Source organism: Tachyglossus aculeatus, chromosome 11 (assembly GCF_015852505.1).
Source record: "Tachyglossus aculeatus isolate mTacAcu1 chromosome 11, mTacAcu1.pri, whole genome shotgun sequence".
NCBI lineage: Eukaryota > Metazoa > Chordata > Mammalia > Monotremata > Tachyglossidae > Tachyglossus > Tachyglossus aculeatus.
In genome coordinates this window covers 17,786,532-17,807,511 of record NC_052076.1, presented here as the reverse complement: position 1 = coordinate 17,807,511, position 20,980 = coordinate 17,786,532, and the positions used below count along the sequence as shown (strand labels likewise).

The 20,980-nt window shown below is 57.3% G+C and overlaps 1 protein-coding gene across 2 annotated transcripts; it reads left to right on the top strand.

Annotated features, from left to right (window-relative positions):
* The first annotated feature begins 2,412 nt into the window (after positions 1 to 2,412).
* Positions 2,413 to 20,971, top strand: DNAJC7 (DnaJ heat shock protein family (Hsp40) member C7). 2 transcript variants are annotated; one of them, XM_038753854.1, is made up of 14 exons: positions 2,413 to 2,507; positions 15,525 to 15,613; positions 15,816 to 15,940; positions 16,018 to 16,131; positions 16,326 to 16,400; positions 17,015 to 17,133; positions 17,561 to 17,714; positions 18,004 to 18,168; positions 18,319 to 18,410; positions 19,313 to 19,386; positions 19,576 to 19,722; positions 19,864 to 20,016; positions 20,377 to 20,439; positions 20,685 to 20,971. In XM_038753854.1, the coding sequence occupies exons 1-14, from the start codon at positions 2,428 to 2,430 to the stop codon at positions 20,720 to 20,722; spliced, it is 1,488 nt and encodes a 495-aa protein (XP_038609782.1). In that variant the 5' UTR covers positions 2,413 to 2,427; the 3' UTR covers positions 20,723 to 20,971. The 2 variants fall into 2 exon arrangements, with proteins under 2 accessions (XP_038609782.1, XP_038609781.1); XM_038753853.1 differs by lacking the exon at positions 2,413 to 2,507 and adding an exon at positions 11,748 to 11,983.
* The last annotated feature ends 9 nt before the right edge of the window (positions 20,972 to 20,980 follow it).

The following is a 20,980-nucleotide window of genomic DNA, read 5'->3' as shown; positions in this document are numbered from 1 at the left end:
CCCATTTTCCAGATGAGGGAACTGAGGCCCAGAGAAGTGAAGTGACAATGATAATAATAATAATAATAATAATAATGACATTTATTAAGCGCTTCCTATGTGCAAAACACTGTTCTAAGCGCTGGGGAGGTTACAAGGAGATCAGGTTGTACCACGGGGGGCTCACACTCTTCATCCCCATTTTCCAGATGAGGGAACTGAGGCCCAGAGAAAAGTGAAGTGACTTAATAATAATAATAATGATACTAATAATAGCATTTATTAAGCACTTCCTATGTGCAAAGCACTGTTTTGAGCGCTGGGGGGGTTACAAGGAGATCAGGTGGTCCCACGGGGGGCTCACACTCTTCATCCCCATTTGACAGATGAGGGAACTGAGGCCCAGAGAAGTGAAGTGACTTAATAATAATAATAATGACATTTATTAAGCGCTTCCTACGTGCAAAGCACTATTCTAAGCACTGGGGAGGTTACAAGGAGATCAGGTGGTCCCACACGGGGGGCTCACAGTCTTAATCCCCATTTTACAGATGAGGTAAGTGAGACACAGAGAAGTGAAGTGACTTAATAATAATAATAATGATAATAACAATAGCATTTATTAAGCCCTTCCTATGTGCAAAGCACTGTTCTGAGCGCTGGGGGGGTTACAAGGAGATCAGGTGGTCCCACACGGGGGGCTCACACTCTTCATCCCCATTTGACAGATGAGGGAACTGGGGCCCAGAGAAGTGAAGTGACAATGGTAATGATAATAATAATATTAATGATAATAATGACATTTATTAAGCACTTCCTATGTGCAAAGCACCGTTCTAAGCGCTGGGGAGGTTACAAGGAGATCAGGTGGTCCCACGGGGGGCTCACAGTCTTCATCCCCATTTCCCAGATGAGGGAACTGAGGCCCAGAGAAGTGAAGTGACTTAATGATAATAATAATAATAATAACATTTATTAAACGCTTCCTATGTGCAAAGCACTGTTCTAAGCGCTGGGGAGGTTACAAGGAGATCAGGTGGTCCCACACGGGGGGCTCACAGTCTTCATCCCCATTTTCCAGATGAGGTAACTGAGGCCCAGAGAAGTGAAGTGACTTAATAATAATAATGATAATAATAATAGCATTTATTAAGCACTTCCTATGTGCAAAGCACTGTTCTGAGCGCTGGGGGGGTTACAGGGAGATCAGGTGGTCCCACACGGGGGGCTCACAGTCTTCATCCCCATTTTCCAGATGAGGGAACTGAGGCCCAGAGAAGTGAAGTGACTTAATAATAATAATAATGACATTTATTAAGCGCTTCCTACGTGCAAAGCACTGTTCTAAGCGCTGGGGAGGTTACAAGGAGATCAGGTGGTCCCACACGGGGGGCTCACACTCTTCATCCCCATTTGACAGATGAGGGAACTGAGGCCCAGTGAAGTGACTTAATAATAATAATAATGATAATAATAATAGCATTTATTAAGCACTTCCTATGTGCAAAGCGCCATTCTAAGCGCTGGGGAGGTTACAAGGAGATCAGGTGGTCCCACACGGGGGGCCTCACAGTCTTCATCCCCATTTTCCAGATGAGGTAACTGAGGCCCAGAGAAGTGAAGTGACTTAATAATAATAATAATGATACTAATAATAGCATTTATTAAGCACTTCCTATGTGCAAAGCACTGTTCTAAGCGCTGGGGGGGTTACAAGGAGATCAGGTGGTCCCACACAGGGGGGGGGGGGGCTCACACTCTTCATCCCCATTTGACAGATGAGGGAACTGAGGCCCAGTGAAGTGACTTAATAATAATAATAATGATAATAATAATAGCATTTATTAAGCACTTCCTATGTGCAAAGCACTGTTCTAAGCGCTGGGGAGGTTACAAGGAGATCAGGTGGTCCCACACGGGGGGCTCACAGTCTTCATCCCCATTTGACAGATGAGGGAACTGAGGCCCAGTGAAGTGACATAATAATAACAATAATAATAACAATAATAATAATAATAATAATAATAATAGCATTTATTAAGCACTTCCTATGTGCAAAGCACCGTTCTAAGCGCTGGGGAGGTTACAAGGAGATCAGGTGGTCCCACAGAGGGGGCTCACACTCTTCATCCCCATTTGACAGATGAGGTAACTGAGGCCCAGAGAAGTGCCCAAAGTCACCCAGCCGACAAGCGGCCGAGGCGGGATTCGAACCCACGACCCGTGACTGCAAAGCCCGGCCTCTTTCCACTGAGGTGAAAGGGTCCGCCTGCCTCGGCGGGAGGACCCGGGGCGTGCGGCCGCTCTGGCCCGCCGCCGCTCCTCTCGTTGGTCCCGCCGGCCGAGGGGGGCCCCTCTAGCCGGCACGCAGCGGCGTCGCGGCTCGCTGCTCCGGCCGGAAGTGCGCCTCACTGCCCGCCCGGCCGGCAGGCGGGGCCCGGCGCTAAGATGGCGGCGGCCGCGGGGGCCGATGTGGTAATGGCGGCGGCGGGCGGCCCTGATCTGCTCGGCGATGAGGAAGCCATGAGGTGAGTAACGGGCGGACATGGCGGCCGGAGCCGCAGCGCGGGCGCGTCCCCGGCTTCCGCGAGGGGGCTCGGCGGGAGGGGGCACCGCGCGCCCACCCATCCCTCGCCCTGCCTCACGCCGTCAGTCAGTCACTCATTCATTCATTCATTCGCTCACTCATTCATTCATTCAGTCGTATTTATTGAGCGCTTACTGTGTGCTGAGCACTGGACCCCGTCTCTCTATGCTGCCAAGTTGTACTTCCCAAGCGCCTAGTACAGTGCTCTGCACACAGTAAGCGCTCAGTAAGTACGATTGAATGAATGAAGTCCAAGTTGGGACCGCGCGTGCGCCCGGGCACCCCTCGCCCTGCTTCAGTCATTCATTCATTCATCCATCCATTCATCTATCCATTCATTCATTCAATCGTATTTATTGAGCGCTTACTGTGTGCTGAGCGCCGGACCAAGCGCTTGGGAAGGACAAGTTGGGACCGCCCCGAGCATCCCTCGCCCTGCCTCAGTCATTCATTCATTCAGTCGTATATATTGAGCTCTTACTGTGTGCTGAGCACTGGACCCCGTCTCTCTGTGTTGCCCACTTGTACTTTCTAAGCGCTTAGCACAGTGCTCTGCACACAGTAGGCGCTCAATAAATATGATTGAATGAATGAAGTCCAAGTTGGGACCGCGCGTGCGCCCGGGCGCCCCTCGCCCTGCCTCAGTCAGTCAGTCATTCATTCATTCATTCATCTATCCATTCATTCATCTATCCGTTCATTCATTCAATCGTATTTATTGAGCGCTTACTGTGTGCTGAGCACTGGACCAAGCGCTTGGGAAGGACAAGTTGGGACCGCCCCGAGCATCCCTCGCCCTGCCTCATTCATTCATTCATTCTTCAATCGTATTTATTGAGCGCTTACTGTGTGCTGAGCACTGGACTAAGCGCTTGGGAAGGACAAGTTGGAACCGCTCTGAGCATCCCTCGTCCTGCCTCAGTCATTCACTCATTCACTCATTCATTCATCCATTCAATCGTATTTATTGAGCGCTTGTTGTGTGCTGAACACTGGACCCCGTCTCTCTATGTTGCCCACTTGTACTTCCTAAGCGCCTAGTACAGTGCTGTGCACACAGTAAGCACCCAATAAATACGATTGAATGAAGTCCAAGTTGGGACCGCGCATGCGCCCGGGCACCCCTCGCCCTGTCTCATTCATTCATTCATTCATTCATTCATTCAATCGTATTTATTGAGCGCTTACTGTGTGCTGAGCACTGGACCCCGTCTCTATATGTTGCCAGCTTGTACTTCCCAAGCGCCTAGTACAGTGCTGTTAACACAGTAAGCGCCCAATAAATACGATTGAATGAATGAAGTCCAAGTTGGGACCGCGCCTGCGCCCGGGCATCCCTCGCCCTGTCTCATTCATTCATTCATTCGTTCATTCATTCATTCATTCATTCAATCGTATTTATCGAGCGCTTACTGTGTGCTGAGCACTGGACTAAGCGCTTGGGAAGGACAAGTTGGGACCGCTCTGAGCATCCCTCGTCCTGCCTCAGTCATTCACTCATTCACTCATTCATTCATCCATTCAGTCGTATTTATTGAGCGCTTACTGTGTGCTGAGCACTGGACCCCGTCTCTATGTGTTGCCCACTTGTACTTTCTAAGCGCTTAGCACAGTGCTCTGCACACAGTAAGCGCCCAATAAATACGATTGAATGAATGAAGTCCAAGTTGGGACCGCGCGTGCGCCCGGGCATCCCTCGCCCTGCCTCAGTCATTCGTTCATTCATCTATCCATTCATTCATCTATCCACTCATTCATGCAATCGTATTTATTGAGCGCTTACTGCGTGCTGAGCACTGGACCAAGCGCTTGGGAAGTCCCAGTTGGGACCGCCCCGAGCATCCCTCGCCCTGCCTCAGTCATTCATTCATTCACTCATTCATTCATTCATTCAATCGTATTTATTGAGCGCTTACTGTGTGCTGAGCACTGGACCCCGTCTCTCTATGTTGCCCACTTGTACTTTCTAAGCGCTTAGCACAGTGCTGTGCACACAGTAAGCGCCCAATAAATACGATTGAATGAAGTCCAAGTTGGGACCGCGCGTGCGCCCGGGCATCCCTCGCCCTGTCTCATTCATTCATTCGTTCATTCATTCATTCATTCATTCAATCGTATTTATCGAGCGTTTACTGTGTGCTGAGCATTGGACCAAGCGCTTGGGAAGGACAAGTTGGGACCGCCCCGAGCATCCCTCGGCCTGCCTCAGTCATTCATTCACTCATTCACTCATTCATTCATCCATTCAATCGTATTTATTGAGCGCTTACTGTGTGCTGAGCACTGGACCCCGTCTCTCTGTGTTGCCAACTTGTACTTCCCAAGCGCCTAGCACAGTGCTGTGCACACAGTAAGCGCTCAATAAATACGATTGAATGAATGAAGTCCAAGTTGGGACCGCGCGTGCGCCCGGGCATCCCTCGCCCTGCCTCAGTCAGTCAGTCATTCATTCATTCATCCATCCATTCATTCATTCATTCAGTCGTATTTATTGAGCGCTTACTGTGTGCTGAGCACTGGACCAAGCGCTTGGGAAGGACAAGTTGGGACCGCTCCGACTATCCCTCGCCCTGCCTCAGTCATTCATTCATTCATTCATTCAGTCGTATTTATTGAGCGCTTACTGTGTGCTGAGCACTGGACCAAGCGCCTGGGAAGGACAAGTTGGGACCGCCCTGAGCATCCCTTGCCCTGCCTCAGTCATTCACTCATTCATTCAATCAACCAATCAATCAATCAATCGTATTTATTGAGCACTTACTTTGTGCAGAGCACTGTACCAAGCGCTAGGGAAGTACAAGTTGGCAACATATAGAGACAGTCCCTACCCAACAGGGGCTCAGTCTAGAAGGGGGAGACAGAGAACAAAACCAAACATATTAACAAAATAAAATAAATAGAATAGATATGTACAAGTAAAATAAATAAATGAATAGAGTAATAAATATGTACAAACATATATACATATATACAGGTGCTGTGGGGAAGGGAAGGAGGTAAGACGGGGGGATGACGAGGGGGAGAGGAAGGAGGGGGTTCAGTCTGGGAAGGCCTCCTGGAGGAAGTGAGCTCTCCTCAAAGAGGAAAGAGCCCGGGCTTTGGAGTCAGAGGTCATGGGTTCAAATCTTGGCTCCGCCAATTGTCAGCTGTGCGACTTTGGGCAAGTCACTTCACTTCTCTGGGCCTCAGTTACCTCATCTGTAAAATGGGGAGGATGACTGTGAGCCCCACGCGGGACAACCTGATCAGTCAATGTCGTATTTATTGAGCGCTTACTGTGTGCTGAGCACTGGACCAAGCGCTTGGGAAGGGCAAGTTGGTACCGCTCCGAGCATCCCTCGCCCTGCCTCAGTCATTCATTCATTCAGTCGTATTTATTGAGAGCTTACTGTGTGCTGAGCACTGGATCGAGCGCTTGGGAAGGACAAGTTGGGACCGCTCCGAGCATCCCTACCCCTGCCTCGTTCATTCATTCATTTATTCATTCATTCAGTCGTATTTATTGAGTGCTTACTGCGTGTTGAGCACTGGACTAAGCGCTTGGGAAGGACAAGTTGGGACCGCTCCGAGCATCCTTCGCCCTGCCTCAGTCATTCATTCATTCATTCAATCGTATTTATTGAGCGCTTACTGTGTGCTGAGCACTGGACCGAGCGCTTGGGAAGTCCAAGTTGGGACCGCTCCGAGCACGCGCCCGGGCACCCCTCGCCCTGCCTCAGTCAGTTATTCATTCATTCATTCATTCATTCATTCATTCAATCGTATTTATTGAGCGCTTACTGTGTGCAGAGCACCGTACTAAGCGCTTGGGAAGTCCAAGTTGGCCTCCGCCCGACCCCGGAGGTGAGCCCACTGTTGGGTAGAGACCGTCTCTAGATGTTGCCGACTTGGACTTCCCAAGCGCTTAGTCCAGTGCTCTGCACACAGTAAGCGCTCAGTAAATGCGATTGAATGAATGAATGAATGTTGGGTAGGGACCGTCTCTTTATGTTGCCAGATTGTACTTCCCAAGCGCTTAGTCCAGTGCTCTGCACACAGTAAGCGCTCAATAAATGCGATTGAATGAATGACAGCCTGTGTCCAACCTGATTTGCTTGTATCCACCGTAGTGCTTGGCTCATAGTAAGCTCTTAATATTTATTACTCTATTTTATTTGCACACATTTATTCTATTTATTTTATTTTGTTAATATGTTTTGTTTTGTTCTCTGTCTCCCCCTTCTAGACTGTGAGCCCACTGTTGGGTAGGGACCATCTCTATATGTTGCCGACTTGGACTTCCCAAGCGCTTAGTCCAGTGCTCTGCACACAGTAAGCGCTCAATAAATACGTTTGAATGAATGAATGAATTTTGTTAACGTGTTTTGTTTTGTTGTCTGTCTCCCCCTTCCAGACTGTGAGCCCACTGTTGGGTAGGGACCGTCTCTGTATGTTGCCGACTTGGACTTCCCAAGTGCTTAGTACAGTGCTCTGCACACAGTAAGCGCTCAATAAATACGATTGAATGAATGAATGAATGAATTTTGTTAATATGTTTTGTTTTGTTGTCTGTCTCCCCCTTCTAGACTGTGAGCCCACTGTTGGGTAGGGACCGTCTCTATATGTTGCTGACTTGGACTTCCCAAGCGCTTAGTACAGTGCTGCACACAGTAAGTGCTCAAGAAATACGATTGAATGAATCCCCACCACCACCACGAGCAGCAGCCGGGCTCGGGGGAAGGAGCCCCGGCTTGGGAGTCACAGGTCGTGGGTTCTAATGCCGCTGCTTGTCAGCTGGGTGGCATTGGGCGACTCACTTCCCTGGGCCTCAGTTACCTCATCTGGAAAATGGGGGTGAAGACTGGGAGCCCCACGTGGGACAACGTGATTACCTTGTATCTCCCCCGGTGCTTAGAACAGTGCTTGGCACATAGTAAGCTCTTAACAACCATTATTATTATTATTATTGTTATTATTATTATTATTATCATCATCATCATCATCATTATCTGGGCCTCAGTTACCTCATCTGAAAAATGGGGATGAAGACTGGGAGCCCCACGTGGGACAACCTGATTACCTTGTATCTCCCCCGGCTCTCTTAACAACTATTATTATTATTATCATTATCATTATTATTATTATTATTATTATTATTATCTGGGCTTCAGTTACCTCATCTGCAAAATGGGGATGAAGACTGGGAGCCCCACGTGATTACCTTGTATCTCCCCCGGTCCTTAGAACAGTGCTTGGCATATAGTAAGCTCCTAACAACTGTTGTTATTATTATTATTATTATTATTATTATTATTATTATTATTATTGTGGCCTCAATTACCTCATCTGCAAAATGGGGATGAAGACTGGGAGCCCCACATGGGACAACCTGATTACCTTGTATCTCCCCTGGCGCTTAGAACAGTGCTTGGCACATAGCTCTTTAAACCATCATTATTATTATTATTATTCTTCTCTGGGCCTCAGTTACCTCATCTGCAGAATGGGGATGGAGACTGGGAGCCCCACGTGGGACAACATGATCCCCTTGTATCTTCCCCGGCGCTTAGAACAGTGCTTGGCACATAGTAAGCTCTTTAAATCATCATTATTATTATTATTAATATTCTCTGGGCCTCAGTTACCTCATCTGGAAAATGGGGGTGAAGACTGGGAGCCCCACGTGGGACAACCTGATGACCTTGTATCTCCCCCGGTGCTTAGAACACTGCTTGGCACATAGTAAGCTCTTTAAACCATCATTATTATTATTATTATTCTCTGGGCCTCAGTTACCTCATCTGCAAAATGGGGATGAAGACTGGGAGCCCCACATGGGATAACCTGATCCCCTTGTATATTCCCTGGTGCTTAGAACAGTGCTTGGCACATAGTAAGCTCTTTAAACCATCATTATTATTCTTCTCTGGGCCTCAGTTACCTCATCTGGAAAATGGGGATGAAGACCGGGAGCCCCACGTGGGACAACCTGATCACCTTGTATCTCTCCCCGGCGCACAGAACAGTGCTAGGCACATAGTAAGTGCTTAATAAATGCCATCATCATTATTATTATTATTCTCTGGGCCTCAGTTACCTCATCTGGAAAATGGGGATGAAGACTGGGAGCCCCACGTGGGACAACCTGATCCCCTTGTATCTCCCCTGGTGCTTAGAACAGTGCTTGGCACATAATAATTGCTTAACAAATGCCATCATTTTATTATTATTATTCCCTGGGCCTCAGTTACCTCATCTGGAAAATGGGGATGGAGACTGGGAGCCCCATGTAAGACAACCTGATCACCTTGTATCTCCCCCGGCGCTTAGAACAATGCTTGGCAGATAGTAAGCTCTTAACAAAAGCCATCATTATTATTATTATTATTCTCTGGGCCTCAGTTACCTTATCTGCAAAATGGGGATGGAGACTGGGAGCCCCACGTGGGACAACCTGATCCCCTTGTATCTCCCCCGGTGCTTAGAACAGTGCTTGGCACATAGTGAGCTCTTTAAACCATCATTATTATCATTCTTCTTCTCTGGGCCTCAGTTACCTCATCTGCAAAATGGGGATGGAGACTGGGAGCCCCATGTGGGACAACCTGATCCCCTTGTATATTCCCCGGTGCTTAGAACAGTGCTTGGCACATAGTAAGCTCTTTAAACCATCATTATTATTATTCTTTTTCTCTGGGCCTCAGTTACCTCATCTGCAAAATGGGGATGGAGACTGGGAGCCCCACGTGGGACAACCTGATCCCCTTGTATCTCCCCCGGCGCTTAGAACAGTGCTTGGCACATAGTAAGCTCTTTAAACCGTCATTATTACTATTCTCTGGGCCTCAGTTACCTCATCTGCAAAATGGGGATGGAGACTGGGAGCCCCACGTGGGACAACCTGATCCCCTTGTATCTCCCTCGGCGCTTAGAACAGTGCTTGGCACATAGTAAGCTCTTTAAACCATCATCATTATTCTTCTTCTTCTCTGGGCCTCACTTACCACATCTGCAAAATAGGGATGGAGACTGGGAGCCCCACGTGGGACAACCTGATCCCCTTGTATCTTCCCCGGCGCTTAGAACAGTGCTTGGCACATAGTAAGCTCTTTAAACCGTCATTATTATTATTCTCTGGGCCTCAGTTACCTGGTCTGGAAAATGGGGATGGAGACCGGGAGCCCCACGTGGGACAACCTGATCCCCTTGCATCTCCCCCGGTGCTAGGCACGTAGTAAGCGCTTAGTAAATGCCATCATCCTTATTGTGATTATTCTTCCCTGGGCCTCAGCTACCTCATCTGGAAAATGGGGCTGGTACCTCCACACCCCCTTCGCTGTCACCCCCCCGACCCCGCCGCCGCCATACACGCACACAACTCCGTAGCCCCCCGGCCGCTACCTGCAGCCTCGCTCGGCTCGCTGGCCGGTCCGGTAGCAAAAACCGCAAGCCCGCCTTCCTTCCAGCCGTTGTCGGGAGCCGCTCCCTGCGTCAGAGGGTGGTCTTCCGTGAGGGGGGGGGGACGGGGGAGGCGAAGGGGGTGGCTCGGCCTGCTGCCGGGGGGTCCGCGGAGCGGCCAGAGGGGCGGTAGCTCCAGCCCCACCCCTTCCTGATGAGGGAAGAGGGCTCAGGAAGGCCCTCTCTTCCTCCAATCCGTCTCCCGCCGCCCGGCCCACAGGGGACCGGGCATGGCACTTCCCCTTCCCTCCTTCCGCCCCTCCCCTAGCTCTCCCTCCAGTGATTTCAGGGCCGGGCCTGGACCCCCGAGCTCCGCCGAAAGCCGCCTTCTCCCGCCCTGGATTCATCATCATCATCATCAATCGCATTTATTGAGCGCTTACTATGTGCAGAGCACTGGACTAAGCGCTTGGGAATTACAAATTGGCCACATAGAGAGACGGTCCCTACCCAACAGCGGGCTCACAGTCTAGAAGGGGGAGACAGAGAACAAAACCAAACATACCAACAAAATAAAATAAATAGAATAGATATGTACAGGTAAAATAGAGTAATAAATATGTACAAACATATATACATATATACAGGCGCTGTGGGGAAGGGAAGGGGGTAAGATGGGGGGGATGGAGAGGGGGACGAGGGGGAGAGGAAGGAAGGGGCTCAGTCTGGGAAGGCCTCCTGGAGGAGGTGAGCTCTCAGCAGGGCCTTGAAGGGAAGACGAGAGCTAGCTTGGCGGATGGGCAGAGGGATTGGGGGCATTCCAGGCCTTGGGGAGGACGTGGGCCGGGGGTCGATGGCAGGACGGGCGAGAGCGAGGTACGGTGAGGAGATTAGCGGCGGAGGAGCGGAGGGTGCGGGCTGGGCTGGACAAGGAGAGAAGGGAGGGGAGGTAGGAGGGGGCGAGGGGATGGACGGCCTGGAAGCCCAGGGTGAGGAGTTTCTGCCTGATGCCCAGGTTGATTGGTAACCACTGGAGATTTTTGAGGAGGGGAGTGATATGCCCAGAGCGTTTCTGGACAAAGATAATCCGGGCAGCAGCATGGAGTATGGATTGAAGTGGGGAGAGACACGAGGATGGGAGATCAGAGAGAAGGCTGATGGATTGACTGGGCTCCTGCACTGTGCGGGATGCCGAACTGAGAGCGGGCCTGCTACGCGCATGCGGGGCTCTGTACCGGGTGCCCGTTGGGCGCGGGCGTCCCGTGGCGCTCACACTGGCCCCGTCCGACGGCCTCATCGGGACAGAGGGTGACAAGCCCTGAGGCGGCCCGGGACGCGGCACGTTGCCGGTTGCCCACGGAGGATGGTTACCTGCAGGACCCGTGGCTGGCCAATGCGCCCACGGCACGGGGCCGTGGCGCCGTGACCCCGGTGGGCAACCACCTTGGGTTTCACCGCCCACGTTAACCGGCTCGTGTCCGAGGTTCCTGGTGGAAAGCCCCGGGTGATTCTTGGGTCCGAAACGTTTCCCCTCCTCTCCTGGCTTTCTCGGCCTTGCACTTTAGCGAGGTGTGGGTCCCATTTGCGGGGAGACGGAGGCTCCCGGAGCGCCTCAAGGAAGTAGCGGATTGATTGAAGAAGCCAGCCCCTCCTCTGGGAGCGTCAGCCGGAATGTGACAAGCGTGTGATATTAGGCTTCACACCAAAGGTCTGCGGAGCTGTAAACTGTCACTCTACCCCTTTGCCACGCCTGATTCCTTGAGCATCACTCCTGGGCTACACCCGACATCGCGTGGCAAGGCAGGATCACCGGCGCTCAGGCCCGGGAACGGGGTCGGTCTCCCAGCGTCGGAGCCGCATTCGCCGCAGCCCGGTTGCTCGGCGCTGAGAGAAGCGGATGACTGCAGGATATCCGGACGGCTGCCGGATCGAGAGCTGGAATGCGGAAACTGGAAACCGGGAAGACGGAGGAGGTGTTTTAAGGGCCGGGCGGAACCGAATCTCAGGCATCGGCTGGAAACCGGGAGTCAACTGGGGCAGGTGAACCAGAAAGGAGCGGCTCCGTTGGACCGGAAGCTTCGGAAGGATTAAGACTCAAGGAGGCAACCGGGAGCGGTGAACGACGGGGTTGTGTGCGGTGCCATTGGGAGCGGGGACCCACCCAGAGGAAAATTTCCCCTCCTGTGGCATCTCTGAGCCTTCACTGTATTGGGTGTGTGGCGGATCCCTGGTTTCGTGGAGCTCGCGATGTAAAGAGGAGACGGGAGACGTAGACCTGCGCGTCCACTTGGTTGCTTTAGACCTCAGTTTCCCTTCTAGTCCCTCTCGTCCCGACGGCGGGCCCGGCCCGATCTCTGCACCTGGGGGCTGGGAAAGGGAGCGGTTCCTGCCTTGGCGCATCTGGGTAACAGGTGGGCCAGGCCCACGGAGGAGCCCAGAAGGGAGCATGATGTGTTTGGCCCCGCTCCACGCAAAGTGGCTTCTCCCTCACAGTGCCTGCCACAGAAAGAATGTGCACACTGGCAGGCCTGCCCATCTCCCCCCAACCCCGAGTCACATTCCCTGGGGGGAGCGCCCAGGTCAGACTGCCCTTTTAGACTGGGCGGTCAGTGGTGCCTTGGCAGGATAGGGCAGCAGGGTGTCCCCGACTGACCCCTCCACCCAACGGCAGGGTCGTGAGGCCCCTGTGTCCTGAGGTCTGGACTTTGGGTGGTATTGGTGTGGCATGAGGCCCTACGGGGGTCCCACATTTAGTTGGGTGGACATGAGATGCTGTACTCCCCCGTCCACTGTGCAGTGATGGGGCTGGGCTCACAGTGCTCAGAAGAGCAGTGAGGCCAGGCCTTGGGGGTCCCCCTCCCCAATCAACTCCGGGAGCGGGGTCCGGCGTGGGGCTTCCCGAGGCGATCCCGGACACCTCGGGGGGCAGGGCTGCGTCTGTCAGCCCTGTAGTGGGGACTCGGGGCGGGCGGGATGGAAATGTGACTGCCTGGACGACACTCGGAGCAGTGTGGCTCAGTGGAAAGAGCACGGGCTTTGGAGTCAGAGGTCATGGGGTCGAATGCCGACTCCACCACACGTCTGCTGTGTGACCTTGGGCAAGTCACTTCTCTGAGCCTCCGTTACCTCACCTGGAAAATGGGGATTAAGAGTGTGAGCCCCCCGTGGGACAACCTGATCCCCTTGTATCCCCCCCCCAGTGCACATAGTGCTTAACAAATGCCATTATTATTATTATTATTATTATTATTATTATTATTATTATAATTAAGGGGGGGGGCAGCTGAGGGACCAGGCCGTCCTCGGCCAGCAGGGGGCACTGGTGCACGTGGCAGAACCCGCACCCAAGCCGGGTCTTCCCAGCTCTCAAACAGAAGCGGCCGGATGTTGTACGGAAGGTGGGGGACGGTGGGGCCGGGACCCCTTGCAGGCAGGGTCTGACACAGGTCCACCGGGATTGCCCGTGGACCAGCCCCGTCCTTTCCCTTCCAGGCAGGCGCCGGACCTCCTCCGGTCCCCGTGGGTGCCGGGAGGCTGGAGTTGGGGAGCTCGGACGTGAGCCCTTGGGGGACCTGATGCTGGCAAGGCCCCCAGGGGAGAGGTTGGACTCCCGGGGTCCACCCCGACCCTGCTGAGGGCTGCCCGTCCAGGGGATGTGGCAGAAAAGCCAGGGAAGAGGTGGGACAGTGGTTTGTGCCGGATCAGTCACCTGGGCAGGGTGGGGCGGGGGGGCCTCGCGCCCTCCACCCCGCCAGAGCCGCGTCAGTCCCGCCCGGCGTGACTCCGCTTCAACCCGCCGGCCGGGTCGGGGGGCGGACGGCGCGCGGGATGGGCAGAATGGCCTCTTTGAGGCACCCCATCTGCGTGCGGCGGACAATTCCCCCCGCTGTCCGCCGTCGCGGGCCGGTGAGGCCACTGGGGAGACAAGGGGGCACTTGTTGGAGGCACGGCCACGGCTCAACCTGCCTGTGCGGCCGGGAGCTGAGCTGGGCACAAGCCCCTCACCCAAGCAGCTGGTCCCACGCGGCCCTGGCTGCCGGGAACCCGCTGGGCATGGGTCGTGTCTTCTTCCAGGGTCTGGGGCCCCCCCCCGCGGCGCTAACCCGGGGTGTCCTCCCCGCCCCGCTCGGGCCCGCGGCTCAGGACGGGGCTAGAGTAAACCTAGTCGGTGCCCAGAGGCCGTGAGGCGGGGGAGTGAGGTCCCCACATATAGGGGTCCCCTCTGACCCGTCGTCACTGACCCAGGCGGCAGAGTCGCGGCGGGGGGGGCCCCGCTTCCCGCGTGAACACGGCCTCTGCCACATTTCTCCCTCCCCGCCCATCCCGGTTCCCAAGCGCTTGGCACGGTGCTCCGCGGCAGCGGACGGAGAGAGGGGCAGATAGGTGCTGTTTCTGAGCCCGGTCCCTTAGGCTGGTGCCCCCCCCCCCCCCCGCGGGGTTCAAGGCCGCCCGCTCGTTTGCCGGCCCAGGAGCGCGGGGGTGGGAGTGGGGAGCGGCCGCAGGACTGCGTCCCCATTGTTGTGGCAGCTGCTGGGGGGGGGAGCTCCTGAACAGAAACACACCAGCCCGCCCCCACCACACAGTCCGCCTTGTTGCCGCCCCCACACTGCCCGCTTTGTGTCTCCGGAGCCGATCCCGCTCCCTGTTTACCCCGCGCAGCAGGCGCCCTGCCCCGGGGAGGCCCCGGCCGAGTCCCCCCGCGGCATCAGCAGGGAGGGCCCGAAGCCCGCAGCTGGGAAGTTGGGGTCCATTGAGGGCTAGTGGGGACGGAGGAGGGCGGCCCGGGACTCTGACTCCCGCAGGGCTGCCGCAACTCTGGGAGGAACTGAGTGCCCGTTATCCTCCTGGACATCCATCCTCAGGCATAGGCCATCCCATACCCCTGACTCCCCCTTCTCCGTCCCTTCCTCTGCCCAGCACGGACCCCGCCATACCCCCACCTCTCCCCTCTCCAACTTCGACTCCCCCCCACCCCAGTGACCCAGGGTGGACCATCCCACAGCAGTCTCCCCCTCTCCATCCCCCCCGTCTTACCTCCTTCCCTTCCCCGCAGCACCTGTATATATGTTTGCGCATATTTATTACTCTATTTTACTTGTACATATCTATTCTATTAATTTTAGTTTGTTAATACGTTCGGTTTTGTTCTCCGTCTCCCCCTTCAAGACTGCGAGTTGGGCAGGGGCCGTCTCTACACGTTGCCAACTTGTCCTTCCCAAGCGCTTAGTCCGGTGCTCTCTGCACACAGTAAGCGCTCAATAAATACGATTGATTGATGGATTGATTGATAGTCACCCCCCAGGTCCGGGACTCTGCTTCTCACAGGCCCCCGGTGTGGCGCTCGAGTTTGAAGGCCGATGACGGGGGTGATGTGATGACAGCGGTCGGGGCCCCCCCGGCTTGACCTCGGGGCCCGGGGCTCTCAGACACTTACCCGTCTGTGAACCCGAGCCCCAGCCTCCGTCGAGTCAGCCTGTGGCCCCCCAGGGTGCCGGGGTGCCCCGGCCGTGGGGGGATCGGGGGATCGGTCTGCGGCAGGTGGCCCGTCCATCCCTGACCCGAGTCCCCCGCTCTGTCTCAGGGAGGCGGAAGCTTTCAAGGAGCAGGGCAACGCGTTCTACGTCAACAAGGACTACCACGAGGCGTTCAACTGCTACACCCGAGCCATAGGTGAGCGGTCGGCGCCAGTCGAGGTGGGTCCGGCGGCGGCCCCCACCCCCGGCCCGGCCTCCACCCCGACCCCGCTTCCCCGGGTCGTCTGGCCGGACTGCCGTGCGTACGGGGAGGGGGCCTGGGGAGATGGCGGGGGGGGGGGGGAGCGGACGGGCCGAGGCTCAGCGTCCGCGGGGGCGGCCTTCACCCCCTCCCGCAGACCTGTGCCCGAAGAACGCCAGCTACTATGGTAACCGTGCCGCCACCCTGATGATGCTGGGTCGGTTCCGGGAGGCCCTGGGCGACGCCCAGCAGTCCGTGCGCCTGGATGACGGTTTTGTCCGGGTACGTGGGCCAACTGGGAGATGCTGGGGAGGGGAGCGGGCAACCCCTGCCCTGACCACCCTGTCCTGCGCCCCCAGGGCCACCTACGAGAGGGCAAGTGCCACCTGTCCCTGGGCAACGCCATGGCCGCCCGCCGCTCCTTCCAGAAAGTCCTTGATCTGGATCCCAGGAACGCTCAGGCCCAGCAGGAGGTAGGCCCCTTCCCCATAGGCGTGTCGTCCCCCCGAAGGAGAGGAGGAGAGCGGGTTCCGACCCCTCCGGGGCAAGCGAGACTACCTCAGGAGGGGGTCAGCGCCGCAGGCTGGGTCCTCTGAGGGGGCGTCTACTGTGGCTCTGGGGGAGACACCGGCCGGGCTGACACCAGCGCGGGGCCCGCTCTCCCTAGCTGAAGAACGCCGACACCGTCCTGGATTACGAAAAGACGGCCGACCTGGGCTTTGAGAAGCGGGACTTTCGCAAGGTACGGCTGAGGGCCGGCCCCGGCCCGCCCCCCGGCTTGTAGCCCTCCCTCCCCGCCCCGAGTTGGGTGCGGGTAGCGGCAGCCCTGCCGCACTGCCCTGGGAGGGTCCCCTGGGGTGGGGCGGGATCGAGGGCATGGTGGACAATCCAGCCCCTCCGGCCCGGGACCGAGCCACCCTCCCTGCCCCCCTCCTCCTCCAGGACGGACTCCCGACACGGGAGCTTTGTCCGCGTGGGGCTGGGGGCTGCCTGGGTTGGGGTTCGAGCTGGGGGCCTCTGCCACAAGCGGAGGATTATGAGCCGTGAGGGGCGGGCGATCCTTCGAGACACAGGGATCTTGTCTTGGCGCAGCTGTCTGGGGCGAGGAGAGGGCGGGCGGGCATCCAAGCCCGTGGGGCCTGGCCCCGTGCTGGTCTTCACCCCCCTCCCTCCCTCTGCACCCTTGCTCCCGCCGCCTCGAACGGGCCGGAATCGGGGGGCGGGTGGGAGGAGCCCGCCCTGACGCAGGTCTCCCCGGCCCACCGTGACGGCCCTGGCCCTTCCGGCGGCGCTCCCGCCCCGTACCGTTTCCCGGAGGGTCCCAGCCCCGTTTCCTCCTCCCTTGCCCCGGGACAGGTGGTGTTCTACATGGACCGGGCCCTGGAATTCGCCCCGTCCTGCCACCGCTTCAAAATCCTCAAGGCCGAGTGCCTAGCGCTACTGGGACGGTACCCCGAGGCCCAGTCCGTGGCCAGGTACGGCCCCGCCTTGCCCTGCCCTCCCACCCCCGGAGCTCCCTGCCTGAGTGCCCGGGGTTGCCAGGCCGCTACCCCGGGGCCTAACCTCCGGCCAGGTATGACCGGACGCTCCCCCGGCCCTGTTGCGTCCACCCCTCCCTCGCCTCTCCGGCGTCCTGCTCCCCCGGGGCTGCCCGTCTACGTGCTTAGTGCTGCTGGGGAACTTCTCCAAGACCCAATCTGTGGCCAAACCCCCCGACTTGACCTCCCCACTGAGTTTCCTCCTCGAGCTGCAGCAGTAACCTTCCTGGCCGGACCCCTCTTAGTGAGGAGACCTCAGGGTGGGGGAACTATGCCTTTCCACTCTCCACTGTGGGGTGGGGTCCGGTGCTGGGGGTCCCAGGCGAATGTCTCCCCCTCCCCCCCGGCGGGTGTGCCCCGACAGTGACATCCTCCGGGTAGATGCGACGAACGCGGACGCGCTGTACGTGCGGGGGCTGTGCCTGTACTCGGAGGACTGCATCGAGAAGGCCGTGCAGTTCTTCGTGCAGGCCCTGCGCATGGCTCCCGACCACGAGAAGGCCTGCGTGGCCTGCAGGGTGAGGCCGGGCCCCGAGCCCCCCAAGGGTGGCGGAGTCGGAGCGAGCGGGGCCCGCCGGGAGAGGGGTCGGAATCTCCCTCCCGGTGGCTGGCCGGAGTCCGGGGACGTTCGGGAGAGAGGGCGGTGGTCCGGACCCTGGCAGCCCATCCTGGTCCGCGCTTGCCTCGACTTCTCCCCCGCCCCCCGACTTGTGGCAGCGTCCCACGGGGGTGGGAGGCTGGCCAGGGCGGGCAGCGGGCAGCAGCTTGGGGCCCCCCGGGTGACGGGCGCTGCTCCCCCCGCCCCAGAATGCCAAAGCCTTGAAAGCGAAGAAGGACGACGGGAACAGAGCCTTCAAGGACGGCGACTACAAGCAGGCGCATGAGCTGTACACAGAGGCCCTGGCCATCGACCCCAACAACATCAAAACCAACGCCAAGCTGTACTGCAACCGGGCCACCGTGAACGCCAAGGTACCCCCCCCCCCCCGCCCCCGGGTGCCGGCTCCGTCCTCCCGGACAGTGAATCCGGCAGTTTCCTACGGGAAGGGCCCGGCGTGGATGGCCACGGGGCGGGGAGACCCCGGGTGGGCCACAGCCCTGACCGCCGCCGCTCTGCTGAAGCTCAGGAAACTGGACGATGCCATCGAGGACTGCACCAGCGCCGTGAGACTGGACGACTCCTACGTCAAAGCCTACCTGCGCCGGGCCCAGTGGTGAGTGTGCCGGGCGGGTGGGAGGTCGGAGGTCATCCAGGCCCGTCAATCAATCAATCAATCAGTCATATTTATTGAGCGCTTACTATGTGCGGAGCACTGTACTTAAGCGCTTGGGAAGTACAAATTGGCAACATATAGAGACAGTCCCTACCCAACAGTGGGCTCACAGTCTAAAAGTGCTAATAACAGGGCTAATAACGCCAAGGTTGTGGGTTTGGTCCCCGTACGGGCCATGTATCTTTTTTTTCTCAGCGCTTAGAACAGTGCTTAGCACATAGTAAATGCTTAATAAATGCCATTATTATTATTATTATTATGTGGGCGAGAGGTTGGCGGCGAGCTAGACGAGGTAGAGAAGCAGCGTAGCTCAATGGAAAGAGCCCGGGCTTGGGAGTCAGAGGCCACGGGTTCAAATCCCGGCTCTGCCAGTTGTCAGCTGTGTGACCCTGGGCAAGTCACTTCACTTCTCTGGGCCTCAGTTCCCCCATCTGTAAAATGGGGATGAAGCCCGTCCCCAACGCACGCACCCCGAGGCCAGCCTGGCAGGAGCTGCTCTCCCAAGGTTCGGGGCTTTGGCTGCCTCCAAGAGGCCCCTGTATCTGCCGGCCCGTCCTTGGCCCGACCAGACACGGGTGCTTGGCCTCGGGGCCGGGCACTGTGGTGGGCTGCCTGGGTAATGGCTGTGGGCAGTGGTTCTTCTCCCCTCTGCTGTCTGTTCTGTGGCCGGCGGCGTTGGCACGGAGATCCCCAGGGGCAGGGAAGGGCTGGCACCCTGGGCATCCCACCAAGCCCGGTTTCCTCCGGTGGCCAGGGAATGGGGCCGCCCCGCTCCCGTGTCCGACGGGTGGCATGGGGCAGTGTGGCGGCGGCCCAGGGAGACGGCTTTTCTCATCATCTAGCTATATGGACACGGAGCAGTACGAGGAGGCCGTGCGCGACTACGAGAGGGTTTGCCAGACGGAGAAAACAAAAGGTGAAGGGACCGGGCCGCCCGCGGGACGGTGTCCCCAGGAGAGGGTTGTCCCGCCGGGCCGGGGCCAGAGCGGAGATCCCAGGAGTCCCGGACTCCGTCCCCGGGCATCACGGGCCCACCTTATCCCCGCCGGGAGTTCCGGGTTGGGGGGCCGGGCCCGCCCGGCTGATGCCACCCTTGGCGTTGCAGAGCACAAGCAGTTGCTTAAGGGGGCACAGCTGGAGCTGAAGAAGAGCAAGCGGAAAGACTACTACCGGATCCTGGGTGTAGACAAGAACGCCTCCGACGACGACATCAAGAAAGCCTACCGGAAACGGGCGCTCATGCACCATCCAGGTCGGGGCAGGCGGAGGCGGGGCCCGGTGGGGGGGTTGGCGCTGCCCACTCCGCTCCTCTCCCTCCTTCCTTCCCCCTCCTGCTCCCACCCCGGGCCGCGCTGCTGCCCGCCGAATCCAGCTCCCCCCCCCCCTCCGCCAGACCGGCACAGCGGGGCCAGCGCGGAAGTCCAGAAGGAGGAGGAGAAGAAGTTCAAGGAAGTCGGGGAGGCCTTCACCATCCTGTCCGATCCCAAGAAAAAAACCCACTACGACAGCGGGCAGGACTTGGATGAGGACAGCATGAACATGGGCGGTGAGTCGTCCCAGGTCCCCCGAGCGGAGCTACCCTGGGCTGTGGCCGTTGTGTACATATAGATATTTATATTTGTGCGTGTACATGCACACATGCTCTCTCTCTGTCGGCTGCCCACTCCACTTGGGCCAGTATCGTCCTCCCAGGGGAGGGGCTGAGGGCCCGATACGGACAAGCGCGTCCAGTCCGTTGGTCTGGCCGCACCCAGGCGGCTTTGGTTTGTGTTGTAACTGCCTTTCCCAGTCAAATCAGTCATATTTATTGAGCACTTACTGTGCGCGGGGCACCGTGCTCAGCGCAACGCAACGGAATACCAGACACGTTCCCTCCCCACAACGAGCTTCCCCTCTCCCCTAGCAGATTTCGACGCCAACAATATCTTCAAGGCTTTCTTCGGAGGTCCTGGGGGGTTCAGCTTCGAAGGTGAGCGTTGCCGGGGCTTGCCTTCCCTCCCTTTCCGGTGGGGTCCCTACACCCAGGGGTATTTCGGGGTTAGAGGGAGGTGGGATGGAGCACGGTGGGGTGGCCCAGGGGCGGCGGGGAGTTCCCCCATTATCTGTTCTCTCTGTAAGGTTGGGCGTCCGAGTCTCGCGTAACTGTCTTCTCCTGCAGCCGCACCCCTCTCCCTCCGCGCGCACTCCTAGCCTGCTTTTCCTTTCCCCCTCCAGCCTCCGGCCCCGGAAACTTCTTCTTCCAGTTTGGTTAAGGGCCGGCGTGACATCAGGGGAACACGGGTGCTGCTTGCCATCGGGACGGACTCGGCCTCCCCCTTCCGCTCACCCTGCCGCCACCCCCTCGCCCGCTGGCCTGATCCCAGTCCGCCCCGCTTCGGGGGATGGGGCGGGATCGCCGGGGGACGGCCGGGGGATGGGGACGCGGGGCAGGGTTGGGAGGGGAGGCGGCTTGTGAATTTTTCTTTTATTGTTTAACTTTATTAAAAACAATCCAGACCGAGCATGGGGTC